We start from the raw sequence: 21,688 nt of genomic DNA, 5'->3' as shown, positions 1-21,688 counted from the left end.
CTCATGAAGGGTGTGCCGAGCAACAGCAGCCAGCTCAGAAGGGGGGCTCACCGCGGAGACCTCCAGGAAGGTGTGTGTGTGTGTGTCATGTGTGCACAAGCAGGGGATGTGTGTGTGTGATGTGGGGGGGCGGTGCTCAGGGTGTGTGTGTGGCATGTGGCACCTGTGCAACCAACCCCTCCTGGCACGAGCACTCACGTACCCTAGCAGTTTCTTGTTGGAGAAGGAAAATGAGAACTTGTTGTCCTTGTTCCCTGACAGAGGAGACTTCTCCAACTTCTGCTCTTCCTCCATCTTCAGTAGGGAGTCGGGTTTGCTGTTCTGAAAAGCAAACCCAGGACCATCCCTGAGCCCCATACAGGCGCCCAGTGGGCAGAGGCAGCTGGACTGGGCAGCCTCCTCCCTCTGACATGTCACCTGGGGACCCACTGCAGCCCCAGGCCCACAGGACCTGCCCTCGGATGCTGCCCAGCTCCAGGCAGTGTGAGCTTGAACCAGGGCAGGCCACAAAGGGCAACGCCATCCATCCTCTTAGGCCGAGATGTGCCCGCGCCAACCCCTCAGAAGGTAGCTCCATGGAAGCCACGTGCACACCCAGACCCTCAAAGACCTTCACAGCACTGCCCACCCGCGGACAGGAAGACACACACCTGACATACCCTACAGGCACACACACACACCACCAAGCCCACACTTGCCCCACACACCACCTTCTTTCACTAACATAGCCCTCCCTGAGAGTAGATTCACTCACCAGCATACCTGTACACACACATCTCACCTTGTACTTCCACTTGGCCTCCGACTTGCTCTTAGTCTGCTCTCGGATTTCCAACCTCTCCACGTCGTTCTGCGTGCTGACAACCTCCTTGTTGGGCACATTCAGGACATTCTTTGCGGCCTAGAAAATACCAGCCATTATCTGGTAGCGGACATGGGTGGGCGGCAGTGCTCCACCAGACTACAGTACAAAGTGAGAACCACACAGCACAGAGTCCCTGTCTCCTGCTGGCCTGCATGCATCAGCTAATCCATCAATCTCCCCAACCACCCACCCAACTAACCAACCATCCATCCATCCACCCACCCATCCATTCACCAGCCAGCCAGCCACCCACCCACTCATCCATCCACTCATCCATTCACCATCCATCCATCAAACCATTTACCCACACATTCATTCATCTACTCTTACTCCTCCCTCCCTTCCTTCCTTCCTTCCATCCATTCATTCATTCATACATTCATCTACCCTCTTTGCCTTGAGGAAGGGAAAACCAATGTGCCCCACTTAAGCCCTGCAACACTAGCTCCGGTGGCCACCAAACCCCTGGGAAGTGAGCAATGACCTCCCACTAGCAGGAAATCACTCATTGTGGCCTGGTCTCAGGGACTCATGGTCCCCAAAGCCCACACCTAAGACCCTCTACTCACACTGGTGGGTCCTCAGGGCCAGGCCTGCCTCTCTCACTGCCACAGGGGCTCAGGCCCCCAAGGACACCTGCCCCCATCACCGGCTCCACCCCTGCCTCCTCACTGCCCTCCACTGGTACCTCACCCACCTTCAGGTCTCAGCCAATGTCTGGGCCCCAGGGAAGACTCAGCCGGCTTGTCCCCCCAGATGACCCTCAGTGGTGCCACCCTGACCCAGCAGAGACTCTGCTGCCTTCATCGTGAGGGTCTCTCTCCAGCTGCCCACTACACCAAGCTTGTTGCGGCAGAGCCCAGCTGCCCTGGGTCTCTAGCACAAGGACATGGCAGCCCCAGCACATCCCACAGGCCTGGTCCTCGGAGGTGTCTGCAGGCCTGCTGACTATAGGTGGGGAGGGTGAGGCTACCCACCTTGCCCTTCTTAGGAGGCTCAATCTTGGTCAGTGCCTCCTTGGTGTGGGCCTCCAGCAGGTCCAGGTTGGGGATGGTGGGTGAAGCCGAGCCCCTGCACTTCTTCCCTTTCTTCTTGCCCCCGTCCTTGAGCTTCAGTGATTTGGGAGGCTTGGGGGGCTTTGGGGGCTTGGGAACTTTGGACGGCTTGGGCATCTTCACGGTTTTGGGAGTCTTTTTTTTGGACACTTTCTCCAGGAAGGACCGAGGAGGGCTGGCCTCAATGGGGGATGGGGGCTCCTCCTTTTCTCGGTCCCCAAAACAGACCTCGTCCGAGGAGATGGCTGCAGTTACTTCAGGTCGGGAGGCCTTGGAGGCATTCTAGGAAAAGGACAGGGAGAGGTGACCAACCACACCCTGCCAGGAGGGTCTCATAGCCCCAGGCCATGGGAGACACTCGAGCAGAAAAGGAGCATCTGTCTACATCATCAGTGACATGCTCACATTCATCCCACACCATCTGTGTGACAGGCTCACATCCATCTACACCATCTGTGTGACACATTCACATCTGTCCCACACCATCCGTGAGGCAGGGTGCCATCCATCTACATCACCAGCCACTTGACCCCTTTACCTCCTTGGTGGGGACTAGACAGGCTCACACAAGCAGGGTCTCAAGGGACTGAAGTCCTCCCTGCAGAGTCCTTCCCCACCCCCACAGGGAGCTGCAGGGAGTCCCCACACTAATTCCCAGGGCTCCCACCAGAAGACTGCAAGTCTACCACCGGGAGCTAGGAGTCCAGAGCCATCATGCAGGTGACCCTGCCGCAGAGGGCTACAGGAGGGGCTGCCTCACACATGGCCATCTCTGGAGAGATACCCAGGGAAGACAGGCAGGGGCCTCCCTCAACCAAGGTCAGCGGGCCCTGAGGGTCAGCCCTACCTCACTGAGCCGGATCTCTTTGGCGAGGTCTTTGATGAGCTGCGATGGCTTGAAGTGCTCTGGTAGCTCATCCTCATGCTCCGCCAAAGCCTGCAGGACAGCCACGCACAGGGTCAGCGGGCCAGCCGCCGAGTCTGGGCACTGATGCCCACCCACCCTCCACCCACAGGGGCCCCAAGCAGGCTCAGCTTCTGTGGTTCCTGACTCATGCCCTCTGTCCCTCCAGGCTGTCCCCCATCTACCCACCCAGGACCTCCGGCCCCACTGCCATCCCGACAGGCACAAGGGCAGGCGCTGCCAAAGGTGTGGACTGTCTGCATGGGGTCCTAAGGGAGTTAGCCCACTCTGGCCAGACACTGCCCCAACGAGTTGGCTCTGCCATGACTCCACTCTACAGGTGGACAAACAAGTCCCAGAGAGGAGGGGGTGCCTGAGGCCACCACCAGCTGTGAAGTGAATGTGGGCCATCCCTTCTTCCTGGGCACGAGGCCACTCCACCTGGCCACACAGCTGATGTGAGGTAGGAGGGACACCCTGCATTACTCCAGGCCTTGAGGCAAGAGAAGATGTGGCTGAAAGAGGGCTCTAGGAGGGTATCTGCTGCCCCACCCCACCCAGCTCACCCATGAGAGCAGCAGGAAGTGCACAGGTGTTCCCCTCCTGGACTCCCCACCCCCACAAGGCCTCCTGCGGGCCTGATGGGACCTGCTCAGACTACGCTGGCACCCCTGACTGGGAGAGAGTCCCTTGGCAGTGGACAGGGAGTCCCAAGGCTGGCCAGGCCTCTCCCCTCCCTCTGTACCAACAATCCAGGCAAGATGCCAAAGGAAGTTGGAAGATGCTTCTCTGGAGCCTCCATTAGGAGAAGTAGCTGCTGCATGGATGCTAACACTTTACAGTGGGGGCATGAGGTGGGGCCCAGACATGCTGCTTCAAGGGAGCCATGAGGGGCAAAGGGCAGTGCTACTGTGGTGGTGTGGGGGGGGATGATGGAGGGGCACGGGGCAAAGGGACTGTCTTAGTCACAGAGCAAAGCCAGCTTCTGAGTTGATGCCTGGGACAGCCAGTAGGACAAGGAGGACATCTCCACTCTCCTCTTCAGACCCCTGAACATCCAGCCAGTCACTGACTCGAGTCCTCCCTGCTCCCTGTCTTTTCGGGTTTGCGCAGTGCTGTCTCCACCACCTGATTTCCTCCCACTGAACCTCCCTGCCGCCCAGCCCCCACCCCTCAGGCCAGGTCCCTAGATGGAGGGCTCTGTGCTGCATCTGCCCCCACCAACAGGTGTCTGACCTGGCCAGGTGGCACCCACCTGCTTTTCACGTGCTAGTTCCCACCAAAGGAAGGACAAGCCCTGGGAATGGCTCCCCGCCTGCCACCCTCCCTTCTGCCCTGGATCACTCCTAGTACACATCCCTACCTGCTTTTTCGTCCATGATCTGAAAGCACCATTGAGAATTTTAGCTCCTTGGACTAAATGAGGGGGCAGCTGCTTCCCAGACTTGTGAGAACCTGGGGGAAGATAGACAGGTTTGCTCAGGAGGGTGCCCACTCTCACCTGCCGCCTGCAGGTGACTTAAAGCCCCAGTGGTGGGGGACGCTCAGGGCCAGACCTTTCAGAGGCCTCTGCCCACTGCCACCTGCCCGACTGCCAATGGTTCCTCTTGGAACCTAGGGGACGCCCACCTAAGATGCCCTGCGAGGGGCAGGATTGGCCTTCCCATTGTCTACACACCAGGCCCCTCATGCAGGTGGCCCGGCTCCTCCCTCCACCTGGTCCCCAGCCTGCATCAGTGAGGGGCCACAGTCATGCCCCAAACCAAGCATCCCTAGACGCTTTCTGATTCCCACCATCACACTGCCCCCTGCATAGCTGAAGGATGCCGGGCAGTGGGTCCAGTTCCCACTGGGGTGGCTCAGGGCAAGCACCACCTCAAACACACCCTTGGGAGCCAGAGCCAGCCCCAAACAAAAGGGACAGAGCATTCCCCCTTCAGGCAGAGAGCTCAGCATGGAGGCAGAGCAGCCCCGAGCTCTGACACCACCAGGTGACCATTTGTCTGGCCTGTGGCAAATCCCTGGGTCCTCTCAGCTCTGGGGCTGCTGAGCTGCCAGCCCCTTCACAGAGGAAGGCCCGAGGCAGAGAGGCAGGGGCAGCTCAGCGAGGCCCAGCTAGTCAGCGGTCACCCTGGTCAGGCTGTCCCAAGGTCCCCAGGGTGTGACTCCACCTACACTACCCCCATTCCATCTCCCTGGCAAGAGGCCCCTAGGGCAGGGCACTCGCTCTGCCAGGGTGGAGCACAGGGCTTGAATTTAGAGAGCGATGGAAGAATTTCACTGAAACTTGGCCAGCCCAGGTTAAGAACCATTTTCAGCTTTCTCATCTCAAATTAGAGCCAAAGTGCAAAGGAGTCCTGATGCGGTGGTCTCCACTCATAGCTCTTATCAGAACACAAAACAGCAGTTTCCTGGAAGGGTGGGTGCTGCTGAAAAAGGAAGCTCTCCATGAAAGCAAATGCTCCTCCTGGGTCCCTCACCCAGCTGCAGAAAGTTTGGAGACCTGAGCAGGGGTTGGCCACCAGGAGCCAAACGCTGATCCCAAAGGCATGGCCTGGCAGGGCCTGGGACGGAGGGCCATGCCCACAGAGGGCATGGACCCAGTGGAGCCCACCCCTCCCCACAGGCCTTCCACAGGGGACTCTGGCATGCACACCCACCCCCAGTACAGCAGGGATGCTGCAGGGGTCCCTCAGCTGGTAGCCAGGCAGGCCCCCAGGCCTCTCAATGTCCCAACTGAGCCCTGTCAGTAACCACACAAGGCCACATGAACCGAGCAGAACACACACCCGGTCTGGGAACATGCGGCCAGTGCTCTTTTTGCAACACCAGATGACCCTGCAGGCAGGAGTCCAGTCCAGCCCCACAGCACACAGACAGGGAAAGCAAGGCCCGTGAGCTAAGGGGACTTGCTCAGGGCCCATGAAGGCATCGCTCAGCCTGTCCCCCAGGGCCCAGCCACCCTGCTGCATGATGGCAGAACTGTTACCACTCCCCGGCGTCCCTGAGCTCCGCACGCAAACGAACTGTCCAGAGCCGCAGGCTGAGACGCCGACCAGGGGACGTACTTTTGAATGCCTCCAGCAGGTGCTTCCCCATGTACCAGCAGGCAGTTTCGAAGTTGGGAAACTGAGTCAGGCTGCCCAGTTTCAACCTTCTTTCCACTTCGTATGCTCTGGAAGCCATAGCAAAGAACTATTCAGTGCATTAAGCCCTGAGCAGGCAATGATAAAGGAAGGTGAACCCACACTATGACCAGAGGCCACACCTAGGCCATGACCGCTCAGGCCTCCCTTCTGGGCCCTACGCGGCGAGGTGGACCAGAGGACCACATCAGGATGAGTGCTTTGCGTTAACGGCAAGCCCCATGGGCCGCGGCTTCTAGACCTCTGGGTCAGTGCCCAAGGAGAAGGCAACTCGGCCTTTCAGCCCACCCCAAACCCACTACAGTCCCGAGGCTGTGCAGCGGCCAGGCACCTCAGGGGCCCTGGTAAGATCATGGCCCCTCTCCTCCTTCCTCCCCACCACACGGAGGCCCGGCCAGGGCTCAGGAGAGGGATCATCACACCGACGGTGGGGACCCTGCCCAGCGGATCCTGGGAGTCAGGTGTGGCCCTACCTCATCTGCATCTCCACACTCAGGCTGTGGAGGAAATGTCCCGCGAAGGCCAGGCAGTCCACAGGTGTAAGTGTGGCATAAATCCAGCCTGGGGAGACAGGGATGGGGCTATCTCTTCACAGTGTTCTCATGCCAGGCTCTTGGCAGCTACCGGGCCTGACTCCTGCCAGCCCTTCCTCTGTGCCCCCATCCACCCGGGCCCCCTGGAAGGTGCTCTGGCCCTGGCTTCCGTGTAATGAGTGGGTGGGCCCTCCCAGAAGGACAGACTGTGTCCGAGCTCACTCAGTCTATTCTATCCAGCCCTGTATGGTATAGACAGGGAAACTGAGGCCCAGGAGCCAAGGGGACTTGCTCAGACCCACCCCAGAGTCGGGCTGCCTGGCATCCCTGATCTCCACATGCAGGGGTGGAAAGAGACAGGCAGAGTTGCCACACCTCCCGGGAGAGCTGGGTTTGTCCCTACAGACTTTGGGAAATAACTGTGATTGTAGGAAACAGGGGTAGGCGCTAGATCAGGAGGCACTCACTCAGAGGCACATAAATCAGTGGAAATGTGAGGGCCTCCATATATGACAATTAGAAAATCTGAACACTGGCTAGCTATTTGGTGATACTAAGGAACTGTTAACTGTTCATTTTTAAAGTGTGATGACAGTATTGTAATTATGTTATTTTTAAAAGGAAACCTTACAGATACGGTGAAATATTTATGGGTGAAGCAACATGACATCTGTAAAGGGCATTTATCTGCTCATGTCATGCTTCCTCCTTCTGCATATGTTTGAGATGTTGAGATCAGCAAACACCATCTCTGACAGTGTGGCTGCGCTCTCTGGGCTGGGCTCTTGGGGCCCCATGCAATCCCACGTGCCTGGCCTCTGTGAGCACAGCCAGGCTGGAAGCTGCAGGGGCTCATGGCCCCGAGGTGGCCCCAGAGGTGACCACAGAGCAGGACTGACCCCAAGGCAAGGCAGGGAACAGCCAGGGCATGACCTCCCCTGGCAGACATCAGAGGTGGGAGACACAACATGGGGACAGGGCACTCACCCGAGGGGATGAAGAGCGTCTGGCCCTGCTTGAGGGTGCACTTGTAGCATTTGTCCACCTGGTCAGCAAAGAACATCTCACTGTGGTTTGAGGCCGACTGCCAGCGCTCATACAGGGAGATGTTGGCCGAAGCTGGCTTGATGAGATAGAAGATCTTCTCCCCCTGCCAACAAGAGGCCATTGGCGGAGCCTGTCATATGCTGGGGATGCTGGGGGTGGGCAGTGCCCATCATGTCCTGGGGATGCTGAGAGGGGACGGAGCCCACCATGTCCCGGGGATGGGTCCTAGCTTCAACAGCATCCTGCCCAGGCCCATCATTCCTCCCCTGAAACACTGGGGCCACATGTGCTTTGCAATTCAGACGTCTGCGTGTTAGGAAGACTCTAGGCACAGGCGCCTCCGGCATGTTCAGGGCAACCCCTACCACTCCACACACCATATTTCTGCAGCACTATGGATGCCTATCTGACAAGGGGAACAACGTTGTGACCTGCTGTCTGACGAGTTACAAGAAAGCTCTGCTCTTGAGAGTGGCTTGGGTCCCAGCTGGAGATGGAAGGATGGCCCTGCTGCCAGCATCAGCACCAGCCCAGCCCTGCACGCACTTGGACTAGGGAGATACAGAGGTCCTCACTCACGAGGCAGACAGGCTGAGGGTGGGGATGCACGGGGGGCGGGGGCAGGACTTGCTCAGGGCCTCGAAGGGCTAGGATCAGAAGCTGAGCTGCCTACCCTAGCCTGGGCTCTAGCAGGTCTGGGGAGACCCGGGGCAAGGTGGTGAGCCCAAGGCTTAGGTTCTCCTTTTTTGTTTGTTTTCACATCTCCGTTTTCCCCTAGCTTCCCTATCTGTCCCCAGCCAGAAGTCCCCTAGATCTCTCTGCCACTCAGATGCCACTGCAGCCTTGCTCCCCAGCCCCCAGCCCACCCCCTCATCCTCCCAGTGGGGCATGCTCCCTCATCCCTTCTGCCAGGAAGTCTTCCCAGCACTGCTCTCCCTTCCCTGGACATGAGCCCTTGGTCACCACTGCAGTGGGCCTCCTCCAATTGCTTCATGAGCCTCAATCTTTAGAAAAGGCAACACACATGTGCTGCTCTGGTCCTGAGGTGCTCTCCCCCACCCCCATGCCTCCCAAGGGCCCAACATCTGTGTCCCTTCTGTGGAGAAACATCTTGTCCCTCATCCCACTTGATGCTGGCCACCGTTAGGGCCTGTGGGGACTACAAACGGTCCTGCAGGCGGACAGTGGCCTGGTCAAGAGCAGGTCTTGCCCCTGAGGCCCACGTAGGGCCCACATGGGGAGCAGAGGCAGCGCTCACCTTGAGCACGTGGTACCATGCAGAGGCACCCCCGGAGTCGATGTGAAAGTCAGTGTAGCTGTCCTTCACACAGATCAGGCAGTACTTGGTCACCTTGGGCTTGGCCAACAGTGCGTCGTCGGGCCAGTAGTTTTCTACCCAGGACAGTTTCTTTACGATGTCAGGAGGCTCCACAAAGCTGGACATTCTGGGGGCAGGGACAGGAGCAGTCAACAGTGATGGGAGCCGTCAGCACATTTGTTTTGCCCACTGGGCAGGGTGGGAAAGGTGCTCTGAGATGTGTGTCCCATGCCTATTTCTCCACCTCGGGCTACATGGCATTGCTCCCATTCTACAGATGAGCAAACTGAGGTTCACAGAGGGCAGAATGAGCCCAGCTGCTGGGTGTGACTGCGGCAGGCATCCAACACTGAGCTCTCACCCAAAGACGGGCATGGAGAAGGCCTGAGAACCATCTACCCCAGAAACAACTTCCTTCCTGGAGAACTGGAAAGAGACTTGTCAGGTGGGCTCATGCTAGTGTCGCTGGGCACGATGGGGCCCTGAGAGTGAATATCATTGCTCATGCACAGCCCAGGCGCTTCCTGGCAACACCTAAGGAAAAGCCACTTCTCTCCAGAGCAGACAACAGGGGTGCCTGCAACTCCTTGCCATACTGGGCCATGTCAGACCAGATAACTCATCTCCAGGGAAGATGAGAAAAGGCAAAGGCAGCCTTTGATTCTATTAAATGTCACTGTCCTGGATAGAATGCACAATACTGCATCAAAAACATCCAGCTCAGCAGCACCTGTGCAGTGACACTTCAGCCCAGCCGAGAACGGGGTCTCAGTGTTCTTGCTGCCCTGGGCACATCTCTGCCTTCAAGGCCATGCCTGCTCGGACAAGATGTTCACAAATCATAAGCCAGGCCACCCTGACCTCAACAGCCTCAGTCACAGGCTTAAATCTCCAGCATGTTGCAAACTAGTATCCCTCTCCATCCCTCCACCCTGGCCCCACTCACCTGGTGTCAGAGAACTCAAGGTTGGTAAGGTTAAGGACCCGCTTGCGGTTGGTGCTGTAGTAATAGTCCACAAACTCCTTCAGCTTCATCTTGCAGTCCTTCTGCTTGGTGACGTCTGTTACGTCCACACTCCGCTCTGGGCCTGGGGAGGCAGCAGGGGAGGGTGAGCACACCCAGGGAAGATGGTGTGGCCTTCCGTGAGGTCGGGGGCCAGGATGTGCAGAGGAAATGCTCACTCACCCTCAGAAGACAACTGAGGGAGGGCTGAACGCTGAGGCTCTAGGCTCTAACGTCTGACCCTCCCCCCACCTGCCCTGCCTGCTCCTTCCCTTGGGTGGCCATGAAGACCCCCTGGTACAGTGGGGTGGCACAGTCATGAGCCTCAGCTAAGGCGGCCAGATAAGCAAATAAAAATACAGGACACCAGGTAAAAACTTACACTTCAGATAAACAATGAAGATGTTTTTAGTGTAAATATGTCCCAAATAATGCATGGACATATTTATACTTAAAAATTTTTTAAATCAAAAAAATTCTTGCATTTCTAGGACACCAACGTATTATTCTGAAAATTGATAATAAAAGGAAAAACATTTATCCTACATTTTCTATACTTGATGGGAAAAGTTCAGGGTAAAAATTGTTGATGACAGAAATAGAGTTCTGGATAACCAAGTAACTAATAAGGGAAAGTTCTTTACAGAAGACTCACAATAGACAGAGAGAGAAGGACAGAATTAGCACACTCCTCCTTTGCAACAGTCCTCACTGGCTGCTCAGACAGTGAGCTGAAAGGCTGATGGAGCATTCTGTGAACAGATGAGACTGCACTGCCTTGACCACTGAAAAGAAGTGGGTGGCAGCACCCCTACCCCAAGAAGGAGTCCTGCCAACAACTTGAACACAAATCTAAGCAACCTCTAACCACCTGTTACAGGAACTATTAGGGACAGAAGAACACGTTAAATGACACCACAGGGACGCTGTCAGCCAAATCCCTAATGTAAGATCTTCCCAAATCGCAAATATGAAAGATTCTCCAGAGAGATTGGTTCAAGATGGCGGAGTAGAAGGACATGAGCTTACTCCCTCTTGCAAGAGCACCGGAATCACAACTAACTGCTGAATAATCATCGACAGGAAGCCACTGGAACTCACCAAAAAAGATACCCCACAGCCAAAGACAAAGGAGAAGCCACAATGAGATGGTAGGAGGGGCGCAATCACAATAAAATCAAATCCCATAACTGCTGGGTGGGTGACTCACAAACTGGAGAACACTTATACCACAGAACTCCACCCACTGGAGTGAATGTTCTGAGCCCTACATCAGGCTTCCCAACCTGGGGGTCCGGCAACAGGAGGAGGAAATCCTAGAGAATCAGACTTTGAAAGCTAGCGGGATTTGATTGCAGGACTTCGACAGGACTGGGGGAAACAGAGACTCCACTCTTGGAGGGCACACACAAAGTACGGTGTGCATCGGGACAGGGGAAAGAGCAGTGACCCCACTGGAGACTGAACCAGACCTACCTGCTGGTGTTGGAGGGTCTCCTGCAGAGGCGGGGGGTGGATGTGGCTCACCATGAGGACAAGGACACTGGCAGCAGAAGTTCTGGGAAGTACTCCTTGGTGTGAGCCCTCCCAGAGTCCGCCAATAGCCCCACCAAAGAGCCCGGTAGGCTCCAGTGTTGGGTCGCCTCAGGCCAAACAACCAACAGGGAGGGAACCCAGACCCACCCATCAGCAGACAAGTGGATTAAAGTTTTACTGAGCTCTGCCCACCAGAGCAACAGCCAGCTCTACCCACCACCAGTCCCTCCCATCAAGAAACTTGCACAAGCCTCTTATATAGCCTCATCCACCAGAGGGCAGACAGCAGAAGCAACAAGAACCACAATCCTGCAGCAGCCTGTGGAACAAAAACCACAGTCACAGAAAGACAGACAAGATGAAAAGGCAGAGGGCTACGTACCAGATGAAGGAACAAGATAAAACCCCAGAAAAACAACTAAATGAAGTGGAGATAGGCAACCTTCCAGAAAAAGAATTCAGAATAATGATAGTGAAGATGATCCAGGACCTTGGAAAAAAGAAAGGAGGCAAAGACTGAGAAGATGCAAGAAATGATTAACAAAGACCTAGAAGAATTAAAGAACAAACAAACAGAGATGAACAATATAATAACTGAATGAAAAATACACTAGAAGGAATCAATACCAGAATAACTGAGGCAGAAGAACGGCTAAGTGACCTGGAAGACATAATGGTGGAATTCACTGCCATGGAACAGAATAAAGAAAAAAGAATGAAAAGAAATGAAGACAGCCTAAGAGACCTCTGGGACAACATTAAAATCAACAACATTCACATTATAGGGGTCCCAGAAGGAGAAGAGAGAGAGAATGGACCTGAGAAAATGTTTGAAGCGATTATAGTCGAAAACCTCCCTAACATAGGAAAGGAAATAGCCACTCAAGTCCAGGAAGCGCAGAGAGTCCCAGGCACGATAAACCCAAAGAGAAACACGCCAAGACACATAGTAATCATATTGACAAAAATTAAAGACAAAGAAAAATTTTTGAAACCAAGAAGGGAAACATGACAAATAACATACAAGGGAACTCCCATAAGGTTAACAGCTGATTTCTCAGCAGAAACTCTACAAGCCAGAAGGGAGTGGCATGATATATTTAAAGGGATGAAAGGGAAGAACCTATAACCAAGATTACTCTACCCAGCAAGGATCTCATTCAGATTTGATGGAGGAATCAAAAGCTTTACAGACAAGCAAAAGCTAAGAGAATTCAGCACCATCAAAGCAGCTCTACAACAAATGCTAAAGGAACTTTTCTCAGTGGGAAACACAAGAGAAGAAAAGGACCTACAAAAACAAACCCATAACAATTAAGAAAATGGTAACGGGAACATACATATCGATAATTACCTTAAACGTGAGTGGATTAAATGCTCCAACCAAAAGACAGAGGCACGCTGAATGGATACAAAAACAAGACCCATATATATGCTGTCTACAAGAGACACACTTCAGACCTAGGGATACATACAGACTGAAAGTGAGGGGATGGAAAAAGATATTCCATGCAAATGGAAATCAGAAGAAAGCTGGAGTAGCAATACTCCTATCAGATCAAATAGACTTTAAAATAAAGACTATTACAAGAGACAAAGAAGGACACTACATAATGATCAAGGGATCAATCCAAGAAGAAGATATAACAATTATAAATATATATGCACCCAACATAGCAGCACCTCAATACATAAGGCAACTGCTCACAGCTATAAAAGAGGAAATCGACAGTAACACAATAACAGTGGGGAATTTTAACACCTCACTTACACCAATGGACAGATCATCCAAACAGAAAATTAATAAGGAAACACAAGCTTTAAATCACACAATAGACCAGATAGATTTAATTGATATTTATAGGACATTCCATCTGAAAACAGCAGATTACACTTTCTTCTCAAGTGCACACGGAACATTCTCCAGGATGGATCACATCTTGGGTCACAAATCAAGCCTCAGTAAACTTAAGAAAATTGAAATCGTGTCAAGCATCTTTTCTGACCACAACACTATGAGATTAGAAATCAATTACAGGGAAAAAAACGTAAAAAACACAAACATGTGGAGGCTAAACAATATGTTACTAAATAACCAAGAGATCACTGAGGAAATCAAAAAATACCTAGAAACAAATGACAATGAAAACATGATGATCCAAAACCTATGGGATGCAGCAAAAGCAGTTCTAAGAGTGAAGTTTATAGCTATACAAGCCTACCTCAAGAAACAAGGAAAATCTCAAATAAACAATCTAACCTTACACCTAAAGGAACCAGAGAAAGAAGAACAAACAAAACCCAAAGTTAGTAGAAGGAAAGAAATCATAAATATCAGCACAGAAATAAATGAAATAGAAACAAGGAAAACAATAGCAAAGATAAATAAAACTAAAAGCTGGTTCTTTGAAAAGATAAACAAAATTGATAAACCATTAGTCAGACTCATCAAGAAAAAGAGGGAGAGGACTCAAATCAGTAAAATTAGAAATGAAAAAGGAGAAGTTACAACAGACACTGCAGAAATACAAAGCATCCTAAGAGACTACTACAAGCAACTCTATGCCAATAAAATGGACAACCTGGAAGAAATGGACAAATTCTTAGAAAGGTAAAACCTTCCAAGACTGAACCAGGAAGAAATAGAAAATATGAATAGACCAATCACAAGTCATGAAATTGAAACTGTGATTAAAACTCTTCCAACAAACAAAAGTCCAGGACCAGATGGCTTCACAGGTGAATTCTATCAAACATTTAGAGAAGAGCTAACACCCATCCTTCTCCAACTCTTCCAAAAAACTGCAGAGGAAGGAACACTCCCAAACTCATTCTATGAGGGCACCATCTCCCTGATACCAAAACCAGACAAAGATACTACAAAAAAAAGAAAATTACAGCCAATATCGCTGATGAATATAGATGCAAAAATCCTCAACAAAATACTAGCAAACAGCATCCAACAACACATTAAAAGGATCATACACCATGATCAAGTGGGGTTTATCCCAGGAATGCAAGGATTCTTCAATATACGCAAATCAATCAATGTGATACACCATATTAACAAACTGAAGAACAAAAACCATATGCTTATCTCAACAGATGCAGAAAAAGCTTTTGACAAAACTCAATACCCATTTATGATAAAAACTCTCCAGAAAGTGGGCACAGAGAGAACCTACCTCAACTTAATAAAGGCCATATATGACAAACCCACAGCAAACATCATTCTCAATGGTGAAAAACCGAAAGCATTTCTTCTAAGATCAGAACAAGACAAGGATGTCCACTCTCACCACTATTATTTAATATAGTTTTGCAAGTCCTAGCCACGGCAATCAGAGAAGAAAAAGAAATAAAAGGAATAGGGCTTCCCTGGTGGAGCAGTGGTTGAGAAACCGCCTGCTAATGCAGGGAACACGGGTTCGAGCCCTGGTCTGGGAAGATCCCACATGCCGCGGAGCAACTAGGCCCGTGAGCCACAACTGCTGAGCCTGCACGTCTGGAGTCTGTGCTCCACAACAAGAGAGGCCACGATAGTGAGAGGCCCGCACACCGCGATGAAGAGTGGCCCCCGCTTGCCACAGCTAGAGGAAGCCCTCGCACAGAAACGAAGACCCAACACAGCCCAATAAATAAATAAGTAAATAAATAATTTTTTTAAAAAAAGGAATACAAATTGGAAAAGAAGAAGTAAAACTGTCACTGTTTGCAGATGACATGATACTATACATAGAGAATCCTAAAGATGCCACCAGAAAACTACTAGAGCTAATCAATGAATTTGGTAAAGTTGCAGGATACAAAATTAATGCACAGAAATCTCTTGCATTCCTATACACTAATGATGAAAAATCTGAAAGTGAAATTAAGGAAACACTCCCAGTTACCATTGCAACAAAAAGAATAAAATACCTAGGAATAAACCTACCTAGGGGGACAAAAGACCTGTATGCAGAAAACTATAAGACACTGATGAAAGAAATTAAAGATGATACAAACAGATGGAGAGATATACCATGTTCTTGGATTGGAAGAATCAATATTGTGAAAATGACTATACTACCCAAAGCAATCTACAGATTCAGTGCAATCCCTATCAAATTACCAATGGCATTTTTTACAGAACTTGAAGAAAAAAATCTTAAACTTTGTATGGAGACACAAAAGACCCCGAATAGCCAAAGCAGTTTTGAGGGAAAAAAACGGAGCTGGAGGAATCAGACTCCCTGACTTCAGACTATCTTACAAAGCTACAGTAATCAAGAGAATATGGTACTGGCACAAAAACAGAAATATAGATCAATGGAACAGGATAGAAATCCCAGAGATAAACCCACGCACCTATGGTCAACTAATCTATGACAAAGGAGGCAAGGATATAAAATGGAGAAAAGACAGCCTCTTCAATAAGTGGTGCTGGGAAAAATGGACAGCTACATGGAAAAGAATGAAATTAGAACACTCCCTAACACCATACACAAAAATAAACTCAAAATGCGTTAGAGACCTAAATGTAAGACTGGACACTATGAAACTCTTAGAGGAAAACATAGGAAGAACACTCTTTGACAAAAATTACAGCAAGATCATTTTTGACCCACCTCCTAGAGTGATGGAAATAAAAACAAAAATAAACAAATGGGACCTAATTAAACTTAAAAGCTTTTGCAAAGCAAAGGAAACTACAAACAAGACAAAAAGACAACCCTCAGAATGGGAGAAAATATTTGCAAATGAAGCAAGTGACAAAGGATTAATCTCCAAAATATATAAACAGCTCATGCAGCTCAATATTAAAAAAACAAACAACCCAATCCAAAAATGGGCAGATGACCTAAGTAGACATTTCTCCAAAGAAGACATACAGATGGCCAAGAAGCACATGAAAAGCTGCTCAACATCACTAATTATTAGAGAAATGCACATCAAAACTGCAATGAGGTATCACCTCACACCAGTTAGAATGGGCATCATCAGAAAATCTACAAACAACAAATGCTGGAGAGGGTGTGGAGAAAAGGGAACCCTCTTGCACTGTTGGTGGGAATGTAAATTGATACAGCCACTATGGAAAACAGTATGGAGGTTCCTTAAAAAACTAAAAACAGAATTACCATATGACCCAGCAATCCCACTACTGGGCATATGCCCAGAGAAAACCATAATTCAAAAAGACACATGCACCCCAATGTTCATTGCAGCACTATTTACAATAGCCAGGTCATGGAAGCAACCTACATGCCCATCGACAGATGAATGGATAAGGAAGATGTGGTACATATATACCATGGAATATTATTCAGCCATAAAAAGGAATGAAACTGGGTCATTTGTAGAGATGTGGATGGATCTAGAGACTGTCATGCAGAGTGAAGTAAGTCAGAAAGAGAAAAACAAATATTGTATATTAACGCATATATGTGGAACCTAGAAAAATGGTACAGATGAATCAGTTTGCAGGGCAGAAATTGAGACACAGATGTAGAGAACAAACGTATGGACACCAAGGGGGGGAAAGTGGCGGGGTGGGGGGGGATGAATTGGGAGATTGGGATTGACATACATATACTAATATGTATTAAATGGATAACTAGTAACAACCTGCTGTATAAAAAAATAAATAAAATAAAATGCCAAAAAGAAAAAAAAGAAAGATTCTCCAGGACTAACAACCCCATTTCTCCAAAAAACCAAGGGAATGGAAAGGGGATGGGGGCTGTTACAGAAGAGACTGAAGGGACATCAAACCCAAATGTAGTGTGTGGGTCTTGTTTAGATTCAGAGTCAAACATCCAAATATAAAAAGGTGTTTTTGAGGCAACTGGGGAGAATTTAGGTGGTCTTAGGTGATTTTAAGGAATTATTGTTAGGGTCGTAAAGTGCAAGATGGAACTGTGATTATATTTTTTTTAAAACTGTCTGTTAGCGCTGTGTACTGGAGTTTTCATGGGTAAAATGATGTATGTACCAGAGACTTGCCTTCAAGTACTTGGGGGAGGAGGGAGTTGGGGAGACAGGAAAACAGCCAAAAGCTGATGGGTTTTGTGACCAGTACTGGGTACATGAGGGTTCACTGCTTATTTCTCTCATTTTGTGTGTGTGTGAAAAGTTGCATAATAAAAAAATTAAGAGGTGAAAGAAAGACGTTTACAACAGAAACCTCTGGACCGTCTCCTCCCCTATTCAGTAAGCTGTTTCCCACTCCTGTAAGCACAACTGGTTGGGGGGTGGGGGAGAGGCAGGGTCTGCGGCAGACCTGGCCCTGTCCTTTGCAGCTGGCTGAGCCTGGGGCCTGGATGACAGAGTTGTGAGCAGGACAACACTAGCTCCTATGCAGAAACAGCTTAGAAAAATGCCCGGCACCTGGTAGACACTCCCTAGCTATTATCTGTTATTACAGGCGCTACGACATGGCAGAAAACAGTCCTGGACTGTGGTCATTCCCAGACTGAAAACATGAGTCCCTTCTTCCTCCCTGCCACAAGCTGGCCAGCCTTGGGGCCTCCCCTGGTGGGCTTCAGCTTCAGAGAAGGGGTGTTTCCCACCCCGCCCCCTGTTCTCTGGAATGCCACTGGCTTCCTGTGTGGCTTGTACAGATGATCTCATTTAATCCTCACACCCATCTGCCCCCTGCCCCCCATTCATAAGCCTTACAGATGCAAAGGGTCAAGAGCTCAGTGATGGAACAACTTGTCTGAGGGTTTCAGCACCTGTGCCCTCTCCTGTCCAGTGTGCGGCCAGAGCTGGCCTGAGCATTTGCCTTTACAGGGTCTTTTCTCTCCCCTCTCCTCACTGGCCACCCAGGCATCCCTGTGAACACCCCAATACCCAGCAAACATAAGGGCCTCAGAGCCAGGGCTGTGAGGCCACCAGCCCTGCCAAGGTCATTGCAAGCACGTGCTGGCCTCTCTGTGCCAGATGATGTCCCAGCACATACAAGCACTTCATCCACCCAGCGGTGTCCTGACCGAGGGTGTCCACAGCACTGGGAGCTGCCAGGGAACACAAGACAGGGCGCCAATAGCACCAGCTAGAACCCAAAGGGATCCAGAAGAGGAGGTAGTCCTGGGGCCATGGGACAGCGTGTCCAGGGCAGACAAGGGAGGTCAGCCCCCACGTTGGCCCCAGCAGAGGCTGAGAAGGACATGGCACGAACATCAGGAACTGTGGACAACACAGCTGGGGCCCTCCCAGGCATGACTATCATTAGCGCCCAACAGTACTGTAGCTGGCAGAATCCAGGGGTCCCCACGAAGCCCCCATTTTGCGGGCAGAGTAACTGAGAAGGGAAGGGGCCAGGGTCCAGCATCATTTGCTGGGGCATGGGGTCTCATTCTAAGAAAAGCACCCAGAACGGAACAAGAGGACCCTGAGTCACACTGGCTCACATGGCTCTGGGACACAGTCAGGGCCTGGGCAGCGTATACAGGGACTCCTGGCTCAGGGAGCCCACACCTCACTTGCAGGAGAGGGCACTTACCCACGTAGTTCTCGACGTCGCTGACGTAGAAGGTGGGGGCTGGGACCGCCAGGCCCAGCCCATCTTTCTTGGGGACAAGGATGGGCTCGGTGAAGCCATGCTCTTCCATGTAGCCCAGCGTGAGCTGGTTGCCCGTCACGCGGGCCACCACGTCTTCCGCGCTGCAGGGAAATACAGTCGGGGGTCACATCAAGTCCAGGTCCCAGCCTCCATGATAGGCCTGGACAGGGCCTCAGGGCTGCAGACATGGAGCCTGAGCTCCAGGCACACACCGCCCATGCCCCAGAAGGAGGACCTGCCACGGTGCCACTCAGTGGCCACAGGGCAGCCACAAGGTAGACATGACAGGGTCCCACACACTCGTCACAGACAGGAACCTTGAGGTCCAGGAGGTCTGGGCACCTGTCCAGGGCCGTGGTGAGTAGAGAATGGGGACACACCGCACCCATCCCTCTTACTATGGCAGAGGGAGCCTCGAGAGATGTGAACGAGATTCCCCCCCCCACCTCCCTTGCTCTCCACTCACCCTCCACTCGATAATATTCCTCTCAAGTGCTCAGAGATCAGACCCCTGCATGGGGGTAGGTCTAAGGACACAGCAGATGGAGATAAACCCCTTTTCAGAGAGAACCTACCCCCTGGACAAGCCAAACACAGGACCCAGGGCTGGACTGGGATGCTGTGGTCAGCAGCTCTCCTGCCTCCCTGTGTGCCAGATGCTGCCCTGGGCGCCAGAGACCTGTGGGGCCCAGCTGGAAAGACCCCTGTGTGGTGACGCCAGAGAGGGGCTTTCATCAGATGAGCATGCAAGGCCATTAACCCACAGCTGAGAGCAGTGCTGTGTGCTGTGGTGGAGACAGCAGGAAGCAGTGTCAGACTGGGCCTGTCGAAGACTGGGGGAGCAGGAGTGAGAGGGGCAGGGCTCCAAGTAGAAGGAATGTACCAGCAAAGGCCTTGGAGGGAGGAGGATGTGGCAAGTGTGAGGAATAAGAAGGACCTGGGTGGCTGGGGGTGGGGGTAGGGGCAAGCACCCAAGTCAGTGAGGTGGTGGGCCAGGCCACCTATGCCAAGAGCACTGGGGAGCCACTGGACAACTTGAGAAGGGCAGTGACAGTCAGAGGTTCACCTGGCTGCTGTGCGGCTGTACAGTGGACAGCAGCAGGACCACGGAGGGGCACGGCAACCATGGAGGAGGAGGCTCAGCATGCGGTGCCTGGACCAGAAGGCGACAGTGAGAGGGAGGTGGTGGACTCAGGAGATCAGATGGGGGTGGGGGAACAGGGGGAGGCAAAGGTGAATGGCCAAGGGACTGGCCTGAGTGACCAAGGGACCGGGGCCACCGACTGAGGCCTGGAGGTGGGGCAGGAATGGGGGTGGGGGCAGATCCAGAGCTGAGTAGGAACACACTTGTTGGGACTGGCCAGTGGATGCACCAGTTGGACAGACCGGTCAGGAGCTCAGAAGGACTAGTGGCTGGAGAAAGAAGTTGAGGAGCTGCTGGCCAAGGGACAATCTATGAGGCCAGGGCAACAGATGGTGGGGATCGAGCAGAGTTCCCAGAATCCCTCAGGGAGAGTCGTCAGCAGGGGAGGGGGCCGGGCAGGGGAGGACAGACAGCAGAGCATGGTGGCATGGTCTCCACAGAGGACAGGACTCAAGGAGAGGGGGCTGCACCACTGCTACGTGTTGGCAAGGGTCAGTTAAGGCGAGGACTGAAGAGTGATCCTGGGGTTTGACGCCATGGTGACAGACTGTTAGGGATAAATCAGAAGGAGTGAGTGGAGGGTGAGGAAGAAGAAGTCGTGTGGTGGGCAACTGCTGTGAGAAGCTCTGGGAGTACTGGGACAGCACAGAGTCAGCTGTGGAAGCTACAAGGCAGCCAGACGTAGAAGGTCACCCTTGATAAACTGGAATCCCAAGCTCTTGTCTCACTAGTGAGAGTTCCAAATTCACACCCATGGATTGGATCTGGAACTGTGAAACCCATGAGGACCCAGCAAGAGGCAAACACGAAACCATCCTGTAGGGACACCTCAGAGCCCAGGGCAGACTGGCTGCCATGGGAATGATGCCCTCTGAAGATTACGCCTCACAGAAGGAGGTGAACCCCCAGGAGGGAGAGCCAGCAGCCTCATCTGCCCAGAAGAGTAGATCCCAAGAACTGCGGATAATAGGATAATTGAAAAGGGGATTTTAAGACAAGTACATTAAACACATCCAAAGGGATAATGAGAGGATAAGGCAAAGAACAGAGAAGGAGGGAAAAGAACAGGCAACACTAAAAAGGAATAGAAATTGTAGAAAAGAAAAATATGATGATTGACATTTTTTAAAACTCAGTAGATACATTAAATAGTAGCTGGCTGAAAAGAAAATAGTGAATTTGATGAAAAGATCTGAAAAATAAGACAGAATGGGGAAGAAGTGCTATTAAAAGAGAAAACAGGACATTTTTCAGAATTGAGATAAAATATGACACCTCAAATTAAAGGCACTTACTGAGTCCTGAACAGGATAAATAAAAACAAATGCCCATTAGAGGCACTGCAGTATACCTATAGTATATTAAAAATGAGAAAACAATCTCAAAAGTTTTCAGAGAAAAAAACAGATTATTTACCAAAAATGAAAATGAAACAAAACAAAAACTCCAGTGGCTAGACTGATATCAGTAACAAGAAATGTCAAAAGACAACAAAATAGTATCTCCAAAAAGTTCAAGGAAAATAACTTTTACTCTAGAATTTTAGATCCATTTTAGAAAATTAGAATCATGCAAGAATAAAGACAAAATA

The 21,688-nt window shown here is 51.2% G+C and overlaps 1 protein-coding gene across 3 annotated transcripts in view; it reads right to left on the bottom strand.

Annotated features, from left to right (window-relative positions):
• Positions 1-21,688, bottom strand: part of PHF2 (PHD finger protein 2) — a 94,068-nt gene that overhangs the window by 13,551 nt on the left and 58,829 nt on the right. For all 3 annotated transcript variants that reach the window (XM_068552190.1, XM_068552192.1, XM_068552191.1), the window contains exons 4-14: positions 18,894-19,054; positions 9,815-9,956; positions 8,809-8,995; positions 7,491-7,653; positions 6,444-6,531; positions 5,893-5,999; positions 4,188-4,279; positions 2,768-2,857; positions 1,843-2,202; positions 782-901; positions 203-321 (exon numbers count right to left, since the gene is read on the bottom strand). In XM_068552190.1, the coding sequence (XP_068408291.1) occupies positions 203-321; positions 782-901; positions 1,843-2,202; positions 2,768-2,857; positions 4,188-4,279; positions 5,893-5,999; positions 6,444-6,531; positions 7,491-7,653; positions 8,809-8,995; positions 9,815-9,956; positions 18,894-19,054 (1,629 nt within the window). The remainder of the gene's footprint in view (positions 1-202; positions 322-781; positions 902-1,842; positions 2,203-2,767; positions 2,858-4,187; positions 4,280-5,892; positions 6,000-6,443; positions 6,532-7,490; positions 7,654-8,808; positions 8,996-9,814; positions 9,957-18,893; positions 19,055-21,688) is intronic.

Source organism: Eschrichtius robustus, chromosome 10, assembly GCF_028021215.1.
Source record: "Eschrichtius robustus isolate mEscRob2 chromosome 10, mEscRob2.pri, whole genome shotgun sequence".
NCBI classification, from domain to species: domain Eukaryota; kingdom Metazoa; phylum Chordata; class Mammalia; order Artiodactyla; family Eschrichtiidae; genus Eschrichtius; species Eschrichtius robustus.
The sequence above is the reverse complement of the archived record's forward strand: the minus strand, read 5'-3'. Positions and strand labels throughout refer to the sequence as shown.